Here is an 18562-nt window from a genome sequence, read left to right on the forward strand (position 1 = left end):
CATCTGTTAGTCTTAAAGGTGCCACAGGACTCTCTGTTGCTTTTTACAGATCCAGACTAACACAGCTACCCCTCTAATACTAAGCTGTGGAACTCTCTGCTGCAAGATTGGTTTGGATTGGATTAGACACGTAGACAGGTAACAGAACATCCAGAGTTAAAATAGAAAGTCTAAAACATGTATACAGGATGTAACCCTCATGCTCAGGCTAAAAGCCAACCACTAATTGACAAGTTTTAAAAATAAACTTTCATTATAGGCAGGTTATGCCATTCATGTCCCTTATGAAGATTGTGGCCGTTCCCCTTAGGATCTGGTACTGGCTGCTGAGCTAGGATACTGGACTACATGGCGCTCTAGTCTGATGATTCCGGTTTCTAATTACAATTCTGTCATGGTAGCAGATTAAAATCTGGTTGTTCTGTAATCTGACTACAAAACATGGTTCCAATTTGTAGTGTAGACTTGCCCTAAACCATGTTTCATAACCAGTCTGAAACCTTAATTTCTGGTTGGTCAGAATAATGCTTTAGCTTGTGTGTTAAATAAGTTTAAGGTCTACTTTGTACAGAGAATTGGAAGCACAGCTGTAACCAGGTGAGGCGACAGCCTGGTTGTGATTAAGTTTCCTGATGTTGTAGTGTAGACAAAGCCCTAGCACTTGTGGATCCCACTCCAGAGCTGCCTGCGTAGGATTATCTAAAATAACCCAAACCTGTTACTAGTTTGTAGATAACTGCGAGATTTTTAGCAGGGAAAGCCGGTTCTATCAAGCGCTCTATAAAATGTATCTCTAGTGCCTTGTGTGTATATATTCTTTTTAACAATTTAAACAAATAAAAATAAGACTATCCAGCTTACACAAGTTATTTCATCTATAAGCCAAAAGCATTACTACCCTATGTGGTCCTGATCCTCTTCCCACTGAATCCAATGGGAATTTTGCTGTTGATTTCAGTGGGAGCAGTGTCAGCCTTGAAATCTGTGCATCATCATAGAATATCAGAGTTAGAAGGGACCTCAGGAGGTCATCTAGTCCAACCCGCTGCTCAAAGGAGGACCAATCCCCAGACAGATTTTTGCCCCAGATCCCTAAATGGCCCCCTCAAGGATTGAACTCACAACCCTGGGTTTAGTAGGCCAATGCTCAAACCACTGAGCTATCCCTCCCCGCAGAAAGTTCCCTTCTGTGAGTGAATGTCCTGGAGCACAAACATTGTAATGGCTGCTTTTCCTTATATCCAGGAGGTCTGGGTTACTACGTACTGGTGCTGTCTTGCCCATGCTGAAGGAATCAGCGGCAGAATGGAAGCGACTGAGGCAGGTGGGAAGGTATGATTCCTTTTTTAACCTCTGCTGTGAACACGGGTCCCGTGAAAGGGCATGCATCCAGCCCCCACTGCTTTCCAGTGGTTCCTCTGAAGTGCTGGGGAGCATGGGGTATATGTAGAGGCCGCCACGAAGAATAACTTTTAGAGGTTTTTTTAAGTGGTTTGAGGAAGAGAATAGTTGTGACTTCCTCTCGTTTTTTAGTAAAGGAGACAAATGTGACTGGGACTTTCCAGGTACATTCAGTGATCACTTTATTGACTTCAGTGGATTGTACACTGCTGTCCTGGTTAGCTAAAGTTCTGTGGAAGCTGATCTGAAAAGTCTTATGTTCCTCTAATAAAATATAGGCCTCACAACCAGAGGATAGGGCTTTTTAATTTAGCTGGTGTTGGGCCAGTTGCCATATCTGTGCACATCAATTTGTTTGTTAAATGTTGATTGAACAAAGGGAGCTGCATTCCCCTTCCATTTGATTTCCAGCTGTAAACACAACATTATAAATGTCAGGAAAGTGGTTATTACAGTTTACTTTGATTTTGATGTAGAGATTGTATAATATAGAGGAGCCACATAATGTGATTGTAATAGTGTTTAAACTTCAAATTAAAATGGAAAGGCTGATAATTTTATAGATCTCATTCCTAAACACACACATGCTCAGTTTTCCTTTTTAAATGTCACGCTATAATTACATCCCGGTTTAGTGGTACTCAATTGGCACTTTCTTTAAGCCTGACTGAAACTTTAGCAAAAAGTAAATATATCTAATGGGAGGGGCCTTGAGACACTAGCCCTTGTGGGTTTATAGCATATTTTTACCTTTCCTTAAAACCTATTTGTAATCTCTATATTTCTCTGTAGACAGGAAGCTCATAGCTATCTTGTTCCAGGGTTTTTAGAATAGCCTTTGTTCTGATGAAGTAGTGCACTGTAGTTAGGTATCATTGGTCTACAGAAGTTTCTCTTGGCAAAGGCCCCCAGGTGTCAGTTTTCTTTTGCGTTCTAGTGTCTACTGTGACCATATGGACACTCATTTGACAGGAGTCTGTGACCCTCAAAACAGCTCAGTGAGTCATGGAAAGAGTGAATTCACCCGTATAGAGTTTAATCTGTCCTTCTCTGATCCATTTAATTTCCACTTGACAGGTTCTACTCAGTTACATGGTATCTGACCTGGCCTTGGAAACCTAGCAACAGGCAGAACACTGCATTATGTAAAGAGTCATCCCTGCAGATAAAGGATGAACATTAATATTAATGAGGCTGTTACTCATTTACGCTTGTGGATATTAAAGCTGTTGTATAACACATGGTTCATCTCTCAGGAATAATTGCCTTTCAATGGAAATGCAAACAGCAACATCCACTGTGTGCTTAGGAAAAGCTGCTCTTTTCTAATACAACGTAATTTCCTTGGGGGAACAACATATTTTTATGGGTCCAGTCTTCTATTTGTTAAGCATTTACTAATCTTAAATTAGGAATCGTTTTATAATCTGATGAACAAAATGATTATTTTAAGCAGAGATGCTCCAGTTCTGAAATTTCCTAGACTTGGGGTGGTGGTGGTGGTGGTGGTGCTGGGGGGTTAGATCTGTGGTTTTGGATCAGCACGTTATAACAGGAAAAGGACCAGCCTCAGATAAAATGTATGGCTGTTTAAAACAAATTACATGGAGCTATAAATGTACATGATACTTCTGCAAATATTAGCAGTGCTTGAATCCAGGATTTAGATGTGGACTCCCCTCTTATTTTAAGCATATCTAGTATTAAATAGAAATGTTAAGGTATGGGATGTAGAATATAGACCCTCCAAAAATTCATTCACCGATTTCTCATTAAGTGAATTGATATAGTTATATTACTATTAAGCATAGCTTCAGCAGAATAGGTTAAGATTAGCTCCTTAATCATGTGTGTTACATATATGACTTAATCTGCTGGTATCCCTCTAATTCAAGCTATTGCCATTGTTCCATGTTGCCGTTTGCAGTCAGTGTGGAAAACACCCATAGTCCTGTGCTGTGATGTTTGTGCTCAATTTCTGCCAAAGATCAGGTTTACACAAGTCCAGGATTTTGGTTTGGGGAATTCTCTAGTGAAGAAGGAACTGTTCTTATGCAGCTGTGCTGAGCTCGGATATACAGCTGTGACATCAGAGATCTGTGAAAGGACCAAGGAAAAATTAGAACACGGTTTTTATTCTCTCTCAGAAATATTGAGAGCTCTATTCTGTTCATTAGGTTTTTATACCAGTCCACACAATGTAATGGTATTTAGTTGATTCCACAAAAAGAGCAGAATCATTCCCTAGATATGATCCTCAGCCCTCATCAGATGTGACCACCCGCTAAAGATGAAAGCAGTTAGGTCTCCATTTACATTCTTTGGTCCCTCCACTGTGATTGACAACAAAATGGCCACTCAGTGCCAATTTTTATATTGGTGATTTTTGTGACATCTACTCAAAGCTTGATTGAGCCTGTCAGCTCATTTCAGATGGGAGATGTGACAGCCAGTGCATTATCTCTGGTCACTATCATTAGTTGCTAAAGATTCAAACTAGCAGCCTAGAGATACAAGGCTCTGTATTTCCATTGCTAATCTGGAACCACCCAGTTCTTCACAGAACAACTTTCACAAACTGCAGCATGCAAATAAAAGAAGTGTTCTGAGGGACTACAGTATCTCTGTGACTACCCTCCTATCCATCCTCCCACTGTTCAGAATCAGCTTAAATCAAACTGTGAACTGAACCTTAAAATAAATGTCAGACAGGAAAAAAGAGAGTCATCTTGCATGGGATTTACAGAAAAACACTTTATTTTTTAAAAACTTATGCTCGCCTTTAACTATGTACAAATTGTTGTTAATCACAACACAGGAAAACTAGCTAAGGAACACACACCTCCAGGTTCTACAATCATACCTAGCCACTAGAGCTTCATTCTTGTAGATACCAGGATTCATCAAAATCTCTTGATGAGTGTCCAGCTCATATCTGTATGTTGTTTCTTCTATCTAAGGCTTTGTCTACACTGGCAAGTGAACAACAAAACTTTTGTTGTTCAGAGGTGTTAAAAAAAACCACACACACATGCCCCCAAAAGACAAAAGTTTTGTCGAAGAAAAGTGCTGGTATGAACAGCACTTTGTTGGCAGGAGTGCTCTCCTGCCGACAAATCTACCACTGCTTGTTGAGGGTGGATGTTTTTTGTTGCTGGGAAGAGCTCTCTCCTGCCGACAAACAGTGGCTACACTGCGCGCCTTTTAGCAGCATGGTTGTACGGGCACAGCTGGGTCGCTAAAAGCTGCGTAGTGTAGACATAGCCTAACATATGTACATCCCTTTCCTCACAGTCTTCAACAAAGGAAATCCAGCCAACCACTTTAGAATCTTTAACACAGAGATAGGGCTCAAAGAAGCCTTTGAATACTGAAGCAAAGCTTGTAAAGTGGCATCAATTCACACGTCCGATAGAATCAAAACATAGGTCCCCTAGGACAGTGCATTTCCTGCTGTTCTTTCCGTGGGACGGCCACACTCTGTATTTAACAACACAGTAAGTCCTGTACTATCTGCCATGCTATACATCCTAATCACCCAAAGGTTAGATTGTGTGCACTGTTTGGGGCGACATTTTCAAATGATGTAGAAATTGCAGGTAGTTCAGAATACAGTGACTTGCTTATGAGCTGGGCTTTCATGAAAAGAGCACAGGAGACCAGTGCTTCATGATCTGCCCAGATGAAATGTGTGGCGTTATTTATGACATTTAAAGCTCTTAAAGACTTCAGTCCCAGCCACTTGAGAGACTACCTCTTTCTCTTTGTATGTTGCCAGAACCGTTGTGGTCATCTGAGGTGCTGACTGGTCCCTCCTGGTATAAACCAAAGGCAGCGAGTGGCAGAGTGTCATTGGCTTTGGAGCTCTCTTTCTCCCTTGGTTCATGACATGCCCATATTTGGAACCTTCAGGGCATGCTGCAAAACTTAAAGTAACCTTTTCTTTCGAGCTTTTCCAGGGGAATTGAGTGCTTTGGGAATGAGGTAGGGTGGAATGGGAGATGTTTATTGGAGCTGAGCAGCAGGAATATTAATATCCTGTATTCTATTCGAACGGGAGCAGTTTGCAGGGGAGGATGTTATAGTCTTATTTTGACTTGTTGAGTAGGTTTTTCATTGAATATTTTTACAGCAGGCACAGCACTGGATAGGCGCATTGTAACAATAAATAAGTAGGACAACTTAAAATAATGCCATTAAACCAGGAGATGACTAATTTGTAACTATATTCATTAATGAATGGCCATGCAGGAATATCACAAATCAAGTGTTCTCTTGCCTGCTGCTGTGAGCAAACATCTTAATAAAGCTAGTGAGATAATGTTGCCTAGGTGTGATATGCTTTATATTTACAGTTCTCATACTAAAGATGCTGCTAATTAAATATATACAGGTTTCCCAAGAAAGCAATATAACCTATCCTGAAAAAAAAATGCACATTTGCCAATATGCTTGTTCTGTTCTGTTCTAGGCAAATCTATCTGTTGCTTTCAATAGCCCAAGTCCTGTCAGGATCTTCTTCTCTTCATCCAGAAAATCGACATAATTTATATTCATCTGCTCCTCCATTTGTTCTCTTGATTTCTGTCCACCAGCCACTTTCTGAGGAAAAAGTAACCAATAGTTCATTATTAGCTGCTGTTAGCTATGAAACATTAATACGATTCCATTGCTTTGCAGTCAGTGATTGTCAATGCTGACTGCATCATTGAGAACCACATGCACAGATCTGCCATTTCATCAGCCAGGTAACATCATTTATTAGTCATGTCAACAGAGCTATTGGATAGATTTAATTCTCCAAGCCCTTGCAATAGTACCTCCTACGGACAAGCCTCATTGTCTGTTCAAGGCTCACTTCCTTTTACATACCACACAGGACTCCAGGTATATAATGCTCTATATAAAGCTAATGTTAACATTATATAATACATAGGTTGAGAAAAGAGTGTCTGTACATCTGGGTATAGTGCTTAGATTATCCACAAATACCATGTTTGTTTTTAAAAGTCAGATGATACATATAGTACATAATCAGCAATAACCCAAATTTAGGTGAATAAATTTAAGAATACAGTTTAGATATTAGCATCCAAGTATTGGGTACGTCACTCATGCAAAGCTGTACAGAGAGATGGTTGTGGAAAGCAAAATATATCAATGAGTGAAGATAGCCCCTCAGTAATTGAGGATTAGGGTAGGGTGTCCATCAGGGAACTATTTCAGTTACTTTCCTTAGTGCGCTTCTCATCATACTACACTTCCCTCTCTCTGCAAGGGGGAATTGTTGCATCTGGCATATCCCATAGTCCTCTACTACTGCCAATGGTAATAACAGTGTTGTATGTAACACACTCCCAACAAGGTGATATGGAGGGCACACAAACGAGAAAAAACAAATCTGAGTAAAACATTAATTAAAATATCAAACTGGAAAAACATCTCTATCCGACTGTTATAATTTAATAGTTCTAGCTTTATGTATGTAGGACTCAGGCCTGCAACCCTCATTCATGCCAGTAATCATCACTTACATGAAGAGTCCTACTGAGTCCAATGACACTACGGCTGTATGTAACTAAGGGCTGAAGGTTTGGGGCCTCTGCCTGCTGACTTTAAAGAATAATACTTACAAAAATGGCACCTAAATTAAGATTTCAAGTGTACAGCTAGGGGAAAGGGGAAAGCAAATTAATAAGAGTTCTCAAACGGGGTCAAACTGATCTCCACTCTAACTCTATTGAAGTCAAAGGGAGTGCTGGCTGAGTAAGGACTGAAGGGTTAAGCATGACCTAGTACAGTATATTCTCTTCCCCAAATGATGGACTAGTCTATAAATATGAAAGTGGTCAGTTGGATTTACTTAGAAAATGCTAAACAAAAGCTATTTTTAATTTATAAAGCCTAATAGATGGAAATACCAGAGGAAATTTTACCTAGAGCAAAGAGAGAGGCATATTTTAAAAATCAAAATAATAAACTAGCTTTTCTACCTCCTGAACACAACTTACTGTCTTCTTCCTCTGTTTCTCCAGCTCCAATTCCTTTCTTTCTTTGGCTCGGAATTCTTGCCGCTGTTCAAAATAATCCAGATGTTTGACCTCTCTCTCAAAGTAATGAAGAACACTGGCACGCTATTAACACAAAGGCAATCATGGTTTGTGGTGATCACAGTGAATCTTAATTATTGCACTTTTCAGCACATAATCCATCTACAGTAATATTGCATTGCTTTAAAGCATCTTTTTTAAATTTGCAGAACTAAATAAGAAATTCTGTAATAATGTAATACATCGACCGTTTCCTGATGAACCTGATAATGCTGTTATCAGTTTTCCTATCCTAGTGTGGGTCTATGCACAGACTTGCAGTAAAATAACAAAATGTCTGGATTAAAACTGATTTTAGGTATTTTTGGTGCAAGTCTGTGCACGGCCAAAGTCACTTTTATAGTCTCAATAACAAACTGACTTTATCCATTCACGTTGTGAAACAAGAGTGACACCTCACAGGTTTGCACCAAAATAACTAAATTGGTTTTACGATAATGATTTCAGTTAAATCAATCCAGGTCTGTGTGTAAACTAGCCCTGAGTTACCTTTTATGCACCAAGTCCCCCCACCCCACCTCTCCACTATCAGAGTTATTTGAGTTGACTGTGCACCAATTTCCCTAACACAACTGTTCAAGATCCTAGAGTTTTTTAACAGAATGTAAAGATTTTACAGTAAGTAGATAAATATTCACAACTCTGTCCAGTAAAGCCCTCTACTCACAAAACAAATACTGTATGGGTAGAAGCAGCGCAAGTTTCCCCTCACTGGAAATGTGTCCCTAACCTGAACTGGAGAGGTTCTCTTTACTGAGCCCAGGGTGCCAGTTATCACCAGTATTCATATTGTTTCATTTTGGTTACATACCATAACTTCATAGTAAGTTTACAATATACACGAGGACATAAATGGTAAGAGGAAGGTTTGGGATAGTGAGGAGGAGTGGTTTGGGGAAGGAAAGAGAATAGGGAGAACAGAATAAGCAGCAGAAAAAATTGTTAGAATGAGTTAGATGGGGCCCCTAACTTGTTTTCTGGTGGGGAGAAGGAGCTGGGAGAAACTGAATGAAAGCAGTAGAGAGAGAAGACATGCAAATTCAGCTCCTAATTTTGCAAATTATTATTGATGCAAATTATTTATTATTTGTAGTATTACAGCACCAGGCCCCCATTATGGTAGACATTGTACAAACACACAGAACAAGACAGTCTCTGCCCCAAAGAGCTTATAATTTAATCGTTTTTACTCAAATGAGCAGTCCCAATGAGTTTGTGAGGGCTAGTTCTGTAAGAGTTTGCAGGAACATATCCTAAAAGATCTAAAGTCAGTTCCTCAGCTGGTGTAAATCATCATGGCTCAATTGAAGTCTCTGACATTCTTGGAGCTATGCAAAATGTATAGGAAAAAAATCAAGGCAAATGTATAGAATGTAGTTTATTAAACCTGGTGCCATTTTATGCACGTGGCAAAAAATGGTGTTTGTACAATTTAGACACTTTGTCTACATTTTTCCCATTGCCTGGTTATAATGATGGAGTTCTGCCAACTCTGCTTTTTGCAACAACTGGTTTTCCTCTGACGTCTCCCCTCTGAGGACTTACCAGGTCCAGCTTTGGTTTGTGAGATGTTATGAGATCGTGGCTGTGGATCATCTCGAACACAAGTTAATCACCTTTAATATGTAGAAATCCAATAACCTGAAAGGATGTGCCTGAAAAAGAACTTCATGAAACCTCACAACATATGTAGTCACTTAGAGGGTAAGTAGAAAATGTTACAAACCTCATTACTGGAAGGGCGACTTAATGTCCAAGAGATTTCTAAAACATGCAGTGTTCCAAAGTCGTCAGATATGGCTAAAAAGTGCTGCTTTGCTGTAAGATTATGAAAACAAAATAAACAATGATGCTATTACTAAGGATGCAGAAAGTAAATTAAAATGTTTGTGTGACCCCCACACTGCAGGACATAAGCCAGCCGCTAACTGATAGGCTAAGAAGAAAATTCCCTTATAAATTATTCTGTAATTGTCCACTGTGGGTATTTTTGCATCTTCCTCTGAAGATGTGGTCCTGGTCATTGCCAGCTATTGGATTAGATGGGCCAGTGACCTGACCCAGTATGACAATTACTGTGTTGGCATCTTTTTTACTGATTAACTTTTCAGCTAAGGCCTCTATTCATACAGAATTCCAAATATGGTTATTTAAGTCATTGGATATTAATTTTATTGTGGTTGTGCCTAGAGAACCTAATCACAGATTGGGACTCTACTGTGTTAGGCATTCTGCCCAAAGGAAAGATGGTTCCTGCCCCAAAGCGCTTACGATCTAGGAAGGGTCAAGGAGCTTGTCTGCAGTTTCCATGATTTCCCAGGGAACAGGCAAGTATAATTTGAAAACTCTTATGTAAAGTTTCAGGTGTTTCTCTGAATCTATTAAAAATAATGTGAAAGATATTTTATTTTATTTAAGATGCACAGTTTCAGCCATAAAATACTTAAACCTAATAAAGCTGTTGATAAAATGCTTAAACAAGTGTGCACATCTATCATTTTAAACAGAGAGAGTGAATAGCTCCCAAAGACTCATTTTTGTTACCTTTTTTTAGGTTTTGTTTTTTTCAGCAAAAAATAGCTTTATTTTGTCTTGTTTTTCTAATAATTAAATGTCCCTTATTACATAGAAATATATTTTTACCTTTTCAAACTTGCTTAATAGAAACAATATTTTTGTAACAATATTAAAAAATAAAAGAAACTGTGCCTAGTTGCTTGTGTCATGATAAAAACATGAAGGCCCCAATGCTGAAAAGATTTATGCATGTGTTTTACTTTATTCACTGTGCATAGTTTCACTGACTTCAGTGGAACAATGCACAGTGTGTAAAGTTAAGGATATACATAAGCCTTTCCAGAATCATGGTATAATTTATTTTTAAGATACAGTGTAATGGAAAAGTGTAATCACGACAACATACAAGAGACAATCCAGGGTTTGATGCAGGTGATCATTGATATAGAGATGTTCTGGGTCTGGGATGGCTCATGTGTTTTCTCCAGTAGGTCCCAAATATCAATATTTCCATCTTCTCTACCAATGAAGAAAACTCCTGCTCTTGATAAGGACCAATGTCCTACAGTATATCTTTTTGATGAGCAGCATGATTGAAGGATTGGGCCGCTCTTAATTAAAAAAAAAAAAGTCAATGTAACAGAAACCAAAACAGTCAAAACCAAAAAACCAACCCAGTCAGAACTCTTTCCAGACTCCTGCTTGTGTAATGTGAGAACCATTACCATTTCTGAGTGATCCCACTACACAAGTAATTATGGTGTCAAAACCAGCCTGTATATTGTTGACTGGTAAAGAGAAGTGTTGTAGGGAAGTGGAAAAGTTGATGCCCATTCCCTCAGTTGAGGGAGTCTACCAATTGACAAACAAGACAAACAAAAAATCTGGGTTTTGCTAGATCCAACTAAAGTCCTGGATTCCCAGATGGCAGCAATAGTAAGAAACATATTTTTCAATATATGGCTGGCCAAAAGACCGCACCCATTCCTCACTGGTATGGATGCTACCATAGCCATCCTTGCCTTTGCTATCTTTAGATTAGAATAGTGCATTTCCTTTTCCCTGTAACTAGTCACTTTGCCCTTCGATGTGCTATAACTCCAAAGGGAAAAAAGAGATAATGAATTATTGTTTGCTGTCTCTTTTACTCTGTTGTTCAAATTACTTTTGTTTAATAGGGGTTCCTTAAGCCTGTAGTATTGTTTAGCACATCCTACCTCTACTCTCAGCTCCTCTGACTCACAACAGACTGCTTGAAATGTAAATAGCCTGGGCAGAAGCCACAACTGTCACAAAAGCTGGTATTAGAGAAAGTTGCTTCCTCCGTTGGAGCCAAGTTTACAACACTATTTTTAAAAGCTTCGCTCTGGCAGGAGAAAATAGCTTATTTTTTTAACCCAATTTATTTTCAAACTGGCCAGCTCTGCCATCTACCATCATTTCCGTGAGTATTGTCCCTGAGGCTATATCCTGTAGTTACTCTATTCTTTTCTCCATCAACTATAGTTTGTCTGTTGCCAAAAGTAACTTACTGTAACACCTTCTTTCCATATGGCAAAATTCCAGCCTCCAACACTAAGAATGATGTCTTTGAAAAATGGAGATCTTTGTATAGTATGGACAATTCCATCATGGATGGTGTATTTGTTAGCTGGTTTCTGACCTAATGGAATGAAAAGGACAATTATTTACTTGTAACTCTAGTTTTCTGAAGATAGTGAAATTGATCCTACAATCCTCAGCCTAGTAGGAGTTTTTCTGGAATAACTACTGTAGGATTGGATCCATTATCTTTATAGATTCCCTCTCCTGGGTTTTTGTGCCTCAGATCCATGTGCTCTGAAGCTGACTAGCACAGATAAAAGCGGCCTCAACCCAAATGTATGTCTGCAGTTTTGCCCAAGAAAACTGTGATATCAAACTTCCATAGTTGTGCCTGCCTGCCAATTGGTTAAAACACTTAAGTACCTGATTACAGGCCCTTGCATTTTGATTAGTTTAATACAATCTCTTCTCTTTAAGTCTCTGTTCTAATTTTCTAATAACTCTCAGGCATTCGTCCCCAAGGAAGGAGATCCTAGTGGGGCGCTATAGAAGGCACTGTACTTGTCTTTAGAGAATTTTCATTAATTCAGATATTATTAGCTTTATTATTATTTGCTTTATTGTTCAGTGTACATTTCTGTGAGATACTGACACCATTTGAGAAGTTTTTTTAAAATATGCTTTTTATTTATGTCTATAAATTGAATATCTTTAGTCATCATCTTATAAAACTATTAGTTCAGCAAGCATTTCTTAGTTCATGATAGAAAAAAATAAGACATTAAAATGCAACTTAAAACTTCTAGCTTCTCACAACGTAACCCTCTTTATTGAATCCCTCAGTTACAAACACTGGAATATTTTTAGTATCCGTCATTTAAATGCAAAAGCTACACTAATGTAGTTAAAATTAAAAAGCCAGGAAATACAGAAGTTTGAATTCCTGCAGCAACATTGTCAGCCAAGTTGCACGACATACATACTATGTATTTCCTTTGTTTTTATATTGTTAAATGAATGGTTTAATATTTAATATAGTATCATTTCAGTTTTTAATATACTACTCCGAATGTACCATGTGGCTAAGCTAATGTCACTCTAAGGACCTATTGGATTTGCAGACATTTTCATTTTAACTGTGCAGCCAAATGATGTATTAATATAGGTTTTTCAATTAATTTTGTTGTGTTTTAGAAAAATGCAATTTCCTATTTTAAATAGTCACAATTAAGCTTTCAAGTGAAAAGACTTGGGAAGGAGGAGATTTCTACCACTGCTATGTTTGCTGCTATTCTGTGTCTGGAAATGGTCTTCTTCAAAACTGTTTACAGGGCATCAGCTTACATTTAAGCTCCATCTATACAAACAAATTGACCCATTGCTGGCAACAGTTGCAACAGGTCCCACTGAGCTGGTGTTAAAAACATTTTAATTACTAGTGTAAATGGGACAAAACTGTTTTCAGGATCACTGATCATGCATTCGGTAATGGTATTGAAAAGGGTTTTCTTCATTCTATAGTGGCAGTCAAATCATTTTCAACACCAGTTTGGAGGCTCTTTGCTGATGCCTGTTGCCAGCAATGAGTCAAATTCCTATTGCAGACAGGGCAAGAGTCCGTCCTACAAAGCTTACATCTCCGTGTAATAAAACAAGGCTTAAATCTATGTCTGTATCCTATATATCCATCTGTCTGTCCATTAGCTTAAAAAGACAGTTTTAGTTGATGGTGAAAAACTTGAACTTACTAATCAGCCTTCCTGAGTCGCTCTCTCTTTCCATCTTCCAGTCGGAATAAATAACTTCACCATCCTGTGATGCCAGAGAAATCAAATAAATGCAAATGGAGGCTGGGTGAAATATTTATAGCAAAAGCTTTAGTCAAAATGTGCCTATTTTTAGTTGGTAAAATTGGAGTCTCTTTACTAAATGTCAATTTTTAGATACATTTAATCTGAACATGTTTTAGCACGACTACAGAAATGGGGCAAATGTTCACATTACTTTATCAGTTGGGTTGTTTTAATTTTTAAAAAATTGCAGTCACCGATCAGCATTTATAGGGCATTCTTCATGTAGAGCTGGAATAGTTCACATTTATGGTATGGACCTTGCCCCACAATTTTAGGAAAAGGTGGCAGCAAGAGAGAAAAATGATTTCAATGGGAACCCCAAAATGGAAGAAATGCAGGAAATTTTAAGAAGACACCCTTTTAAATTGTTCAATTTTGGCAGCTAGATCTAGTTTAAATGAGGTAGAAGCTGGAACATTAGGCTTATTTTTAATACAGGACTAAATTAGGGGAAAAATTGAAAATATGATAAAGCTTTCATGAGACCTTTAGGGGAAACCCTGCAATAAATATTACTGTCCTAATAGTTCTGGCAATGGGAATAAAGACATTTTCTGTGTTCCTGGGTTTAAGAATTAAGTTCAACACCTTTTGGCTGGGATTTCCAATGGAGCCTAAGGGAATTAGCCACCCCACTCCCAGTGACTTTCAATCCCAGCCTTTAAGCATGAGTGTATGGCCCAGCAATCTTTTAAAGTAAAATATTTATATAAATGTGTCAAAATGGGGTACAAAGGCAAGGCAAATTCAGAGTGAAAAAACTACTGATTAACTCATAAAGAAAACATGTGCATGCACCAGTCTGTGTAAATTGTCCAGCACACCCCCACTATTTTAAAAATTATCAGTCATAAATGATGATCAAAATGTTTAACTTACTTCAGTTCCAACAAAAAAGTTGGTGGCGATATTCTCCAGTATCTTAAGAGGTTTGGCTGAAGGGACCCTTAACTGCTTATAAGGATTTTCGTCTCCAAACGTTTCTGGTTTGATTTGGTATTGCATCTTATCTTGAAAAGAGTATGAATATAATCATTTGGTGTTATAGGGAAATTTACTAGATCAGACATCTTATTTTCCTTACAGGTAATTCAAGGGTGAGGGATTAGAACTTTCAAGAAATAAAGAAGGGAAGAAAATTCCAGAGAAGAGTGAACCTAGTATGGCATGGAAGGAACGTTCCCTTAACTCTAGTTGGGGGAAAGAGGCTGAGCACATACAGATTGCTAGCAATAGAAGGCAGGCTAAGCCGTACTCTTGTGGTGCCAACACTTTAGATTTTTCATAAAATCTCCCACAGTTGCCCACCACTGATGCAGCTCCACTAGTGGCAGCCACAGCGGGAGCACTAGAGTAGGCCAGTTTACACAACGCAGTGGTTAAAATGCCGATGACCAGTCTACACTAGTACTCCCAATGTTGCTACCCCGGCAGAGCTCTAACACTGTTGTAGCAATGGGAGAGGGTGATCACCCATCCTGAATTGGGTGGGACAATCCAAAATGCGGATTTCAAGACCCAGTCCCAGGCTGAATGACTCCGGGACGGCATTTGTCACAGATTCCCTGCAGCGCCCGCTCCGTGCCTTCCAAGGCTCAGGGGCAGCGTTAGCCTGTTCCAGGGTGGGGAGGGCTGAGTTTCGCCTTATCCCCCCCCTTTGTCATGAGGCCTTGCCCCTTCTCCTCCTCTTACCCCGTAAGAGTCCCTTCCCCCATGGCAAGGCCAGAAGCTGGAGCCAGGCCACGGTAAGAGCCGCCCGGAGCAGGTGGAGGACCCAGGGCTCCCCACAGCAGGCTGACTCTTACCATGGCCTGGCTCTGGCTCTGGCTTTCGGCCTGGCCAGGGGACAGGGACTCAGGGATAAGAGGAGGAGCAGGGGTGGAGTCACAGAAGGGGCGGGGCTCCTGCATGTGTCCTGCTTTTGCCTTTTGAAAAGGTGGTCACCCTAAATGGGAGAGGCTAAGAAAAACAGGATGTGCTTGTGGAGACAGTTCTGCTGCAGCCATGTAAATGGATAAGCAGGGTTGTGGGTCTGGGATGATAGACAGAAAAATCTGTCACTTGAGAATCCTAAGCACTGCTGGAAAAGGTGTGATGGAAAACCCTGACTTCAGAGCATAACTGAGTCTGGGCCCAATTCTATGAACATTTATGCACCCAAGTGGTCTCATTGACTTCAGTGGGACTATACAAATGAGTAAAATTTCTCTGGTATAGATGTATTTGCTCTCTAGATGGAGCTTGTTGGCTGCTAACCGTGACTGTATATTGGAATTAAAAACTACAGCAATATTTCTCTTGGTCTTTCTTTCATTTAGACCAAACTTGACTAGGCAATGTCCCTTTTAGCCTAAGGGGAAAAACATGATCACCAGTAATGAAATGTCTAATACTTGCTGGAGTCTGTGTTGTTCTAAAACGTGTTATGTATCTTGAGAACTTGATAAAGACAATTGACAATGAATTCTGTTGTCCCAGAATTCTTACTTTCCTTCTTTGACGAGGGCTCAGTAGCAAGTTAGAACTAGACAGCTGAAAGATTAGTGTGTCTCTTGCATTCTCTCATTTTTGGGGGGCATTTTGGGGGAATTTGAAGTTTGCTATGTGAATATTTTAAGGTAGTGAGTTTGTAGAATTATTTATAAACTTTTTATTTACACCAACTGCAGTTAGTAGTGGGCAGTACATAAATCTGATCCAGCACATCTTAGTAACAGAGTTGTAGTGCTTCAGAGTCAGTGTGGTAATGATTTCCAAAAGTATTTTTAAGGACACATGCTGTCCCATTGATACTAATTTGCTCCAAACCTTATAAACCCACCTGATGATCTTTCACCCTTCCAAATCTGCCTCATCCCCCTTCTGTTGCCTTCCCCATTCTCCAAAGACTTTAATGATTTTTCAATATTTTCCTTTTGATTGTTACTTTACCAATGCAGGGAGGAAGGATGGTCCACACATTAGCATAGGACTCAGAAGAATTGGGTTCAATTACCTGATCAGTCAGTGACCTGTGTGACCTTGAGCAAATCACTTAGCCTTTCTGTGCCTTAGTTTACCCCTCTGTAAAATGGGGGTAATAGCACTTCTCTACCTTTGATGGACATGTGAGGATAAATACATTAAAGATTGTGTGGCAGTAACACTCAAATACTATGGTAATGGGAGTTTACAAGTACCTAAGATAGCAAGATAGGTTTGCTCTCTGAATACTTTCTCTGAAAGTATTCTCGTACAGAGACTAATAATTTCTGCTGCAAAGTGAGCAAATAGAAGACTTGCCTAAGGAGTAGAAAATGAAGTAAGGAAAAGTTCATTTAAAATAAACCCGCAGATTAATACATTTCTAACAGTGGCTCTAAAGGAGGAAATCACACATAGTACTGACCAAGGCTCAATTCACTTTGATGGGAGTAAGTACTCCTGAGAAAAACAGCTTGCTAGTATAACTTCTAATGAGAGCTGATAACCTGTGACCCATTGGTAGAGATTCTGTTCTTCTCATATTGTATGTGCTCATTACCTTCAGTGCCATGATATACCAGTAAATTTAGGAAAACAGATCCATTTGTTACAGTATATTTATGTTGCTTATCTTTTATTCTATATACAGAGAAAAATCATCTTATGAAAATACTTATATCTCAAAAATATAAACTGAAAATATTACCTTGCATTTTGTAATGGAAATGCTCTTCCACTAGGCTAATTTTAGTAGGACTATAGTCTCCACTTGTGTCGCTCTTGGATAGGTTTGCCTGTTTAGTACAAAGGGAGTATTTGATAACTCATTTTGTCAAACACTCGAAGCATATGGCTAAATTGCTTTCTGTTGTAATGGTAAAGACCTGTCAGTCTGAAGTGCATTCTTCAGATTCCACAAACCCTGGCTTCCGCCCCCTTCTTTGCTAGCAGTAGTTAAAATGTGACTCAGTGGTCCAGTCTACATTATGCTTTTCCCCCTAAAATTTCTCACTGTTGCCACTTCAATGTCAGCTCCACTGGTGGTAGCCCCAGTGGCCACTCGTGTTTTAACAAAAATGTCTCTAGACCTGCTCTGACCAGAAGAGACAACCTGCTGGTAAAAATGCTCGTATACATTACTACTTCCACTGCAGCCTGCGTTTATTCAGAAATTCTTAGATCATTTTAAAGTTCTTGTAAGCTAAGTTTGGAAAGTATTTGTCCTATTCTGTTGATGTTATAGGGATAAAATATGGTCTTCCCCTACAAGAATCACAACAAAATTAAAAGGAAAATCACAATACTGTGAACATTTACATGGTAAGTTTTGGGGTGAGGGGGTGGAGAGTGAGCCTGTATACACTCACCCCACAGCAGTGGCTTCTATCCTGCAGGTCTGGACTTGGCTCCCCACTCCGGGCATTGTGACCTAGTGCACAGGGTCACAGTGCCACTCAGTTTGACCAGTGGGATTAGGGTTGGGCTACTGGGGCAGAGGGTGCTTCTGCAGGTGGTTGGTGCCCTGTTGGCAGGGCAAAGAGGCAGCAGCAGTGAAGGGATTTAGGTATATTGTCTCTGAAGAGGTAGAACTGCATTTTCATACCTTTCCCCCTAAAACCATGACTTTTTTTTTTACTAAATTTAGCATGACTGCACTGTGGGTTTTTTTATTTAAAAATGCCATGACAATTCTGCAAGATTATACATTATATACAGTACCTTAATGAGAGGTCTCCAGGAGAGATCCAGATGTTTAAAAGTAGTCGGCACATCAGGGGGAGCCTCAATAGCCTTCTCATCTTTTGCCTTCTCAGTTGAATTCTGAATAGTAGTTTTGGGGGCTCGAAGATCCCAAAATAATAGGGAGCTCCACAAAACCAGAGATTGTAGATTATTGCTCTTCGTATGCTTAAAAATCATTTTAACTTTTCAATGAGCTTTTGTATAATATTTTTTTTTATCTTCTATCTTCAAAATTAGTATAGGAATAGATGCAAGAGTTTGGAGAACTAGTTTATAGCTACTTTTGTACACTAGGGCATATAGTTACTCCACATTTTGTCCTCACTCTGTTTTTAATCATATACTGTAGCTAAATAAGCATCATACAGTTTGTTTAAGAAAACTACATACTCAGTGGATGAAATGCACTCCCTTGCATACAGGGCCGGC

At 39.2% G+C, this 18562-nt stretch overlaps 1 protein-coding gene across 1 annotated transcript in view; it reads right to left on the bottom strand.

The window, feature by feature from the left end:
• Positions 1 to 5539: 5539 nt before the first annotated feature.
• Positions 5540 to 18562, bottom strand: part of WDR63 (WD repeat domain 63) — a 42104-nt gene continuing 29081 nt past the window's right edge. Inside the window, 9 exon segments of the mRNA XM_024201559.2 lie at positions 5540 to 6003; positions 7413 to 7535; positions 9238 to 9329; positions 10435 to 10639; positions 11561 to 11691; positions 13322 to 13385; positions 14306 to 14436; positions 17097 to 17184; positions 18110 to 18315. Coding sequence (XP_024057327.2) covers positions 5869 to 6003; positions 7413 to 7535; positions 9238 to 9329; positions 10435 to 10639; positions 11561 to 11691; positions 13322 to 13385; positions 14306 to 14436; positions 17097 to 17184; positions 18110 to 18315 — 1175 coding nt within the window. The 3' untranslated portion in view covers positions 5540 to 5868.

Source organism: Terrapene carolina, unplaced genomic scaffold, assembly GCF_002925995.2.
Source record: "Terrapene carolina triunguis isolate 2854851 unplaced genomic scaffold, T_m_triunguis-2.0 Scaffold211, whole genome shotgun sequence".
In the NCBI taxonomy this organism is placed as follows: Eukaryota; Metazoa; Chordata; order Testudines; family Emydidae; genus Terrapene; species Terrapene triunguis.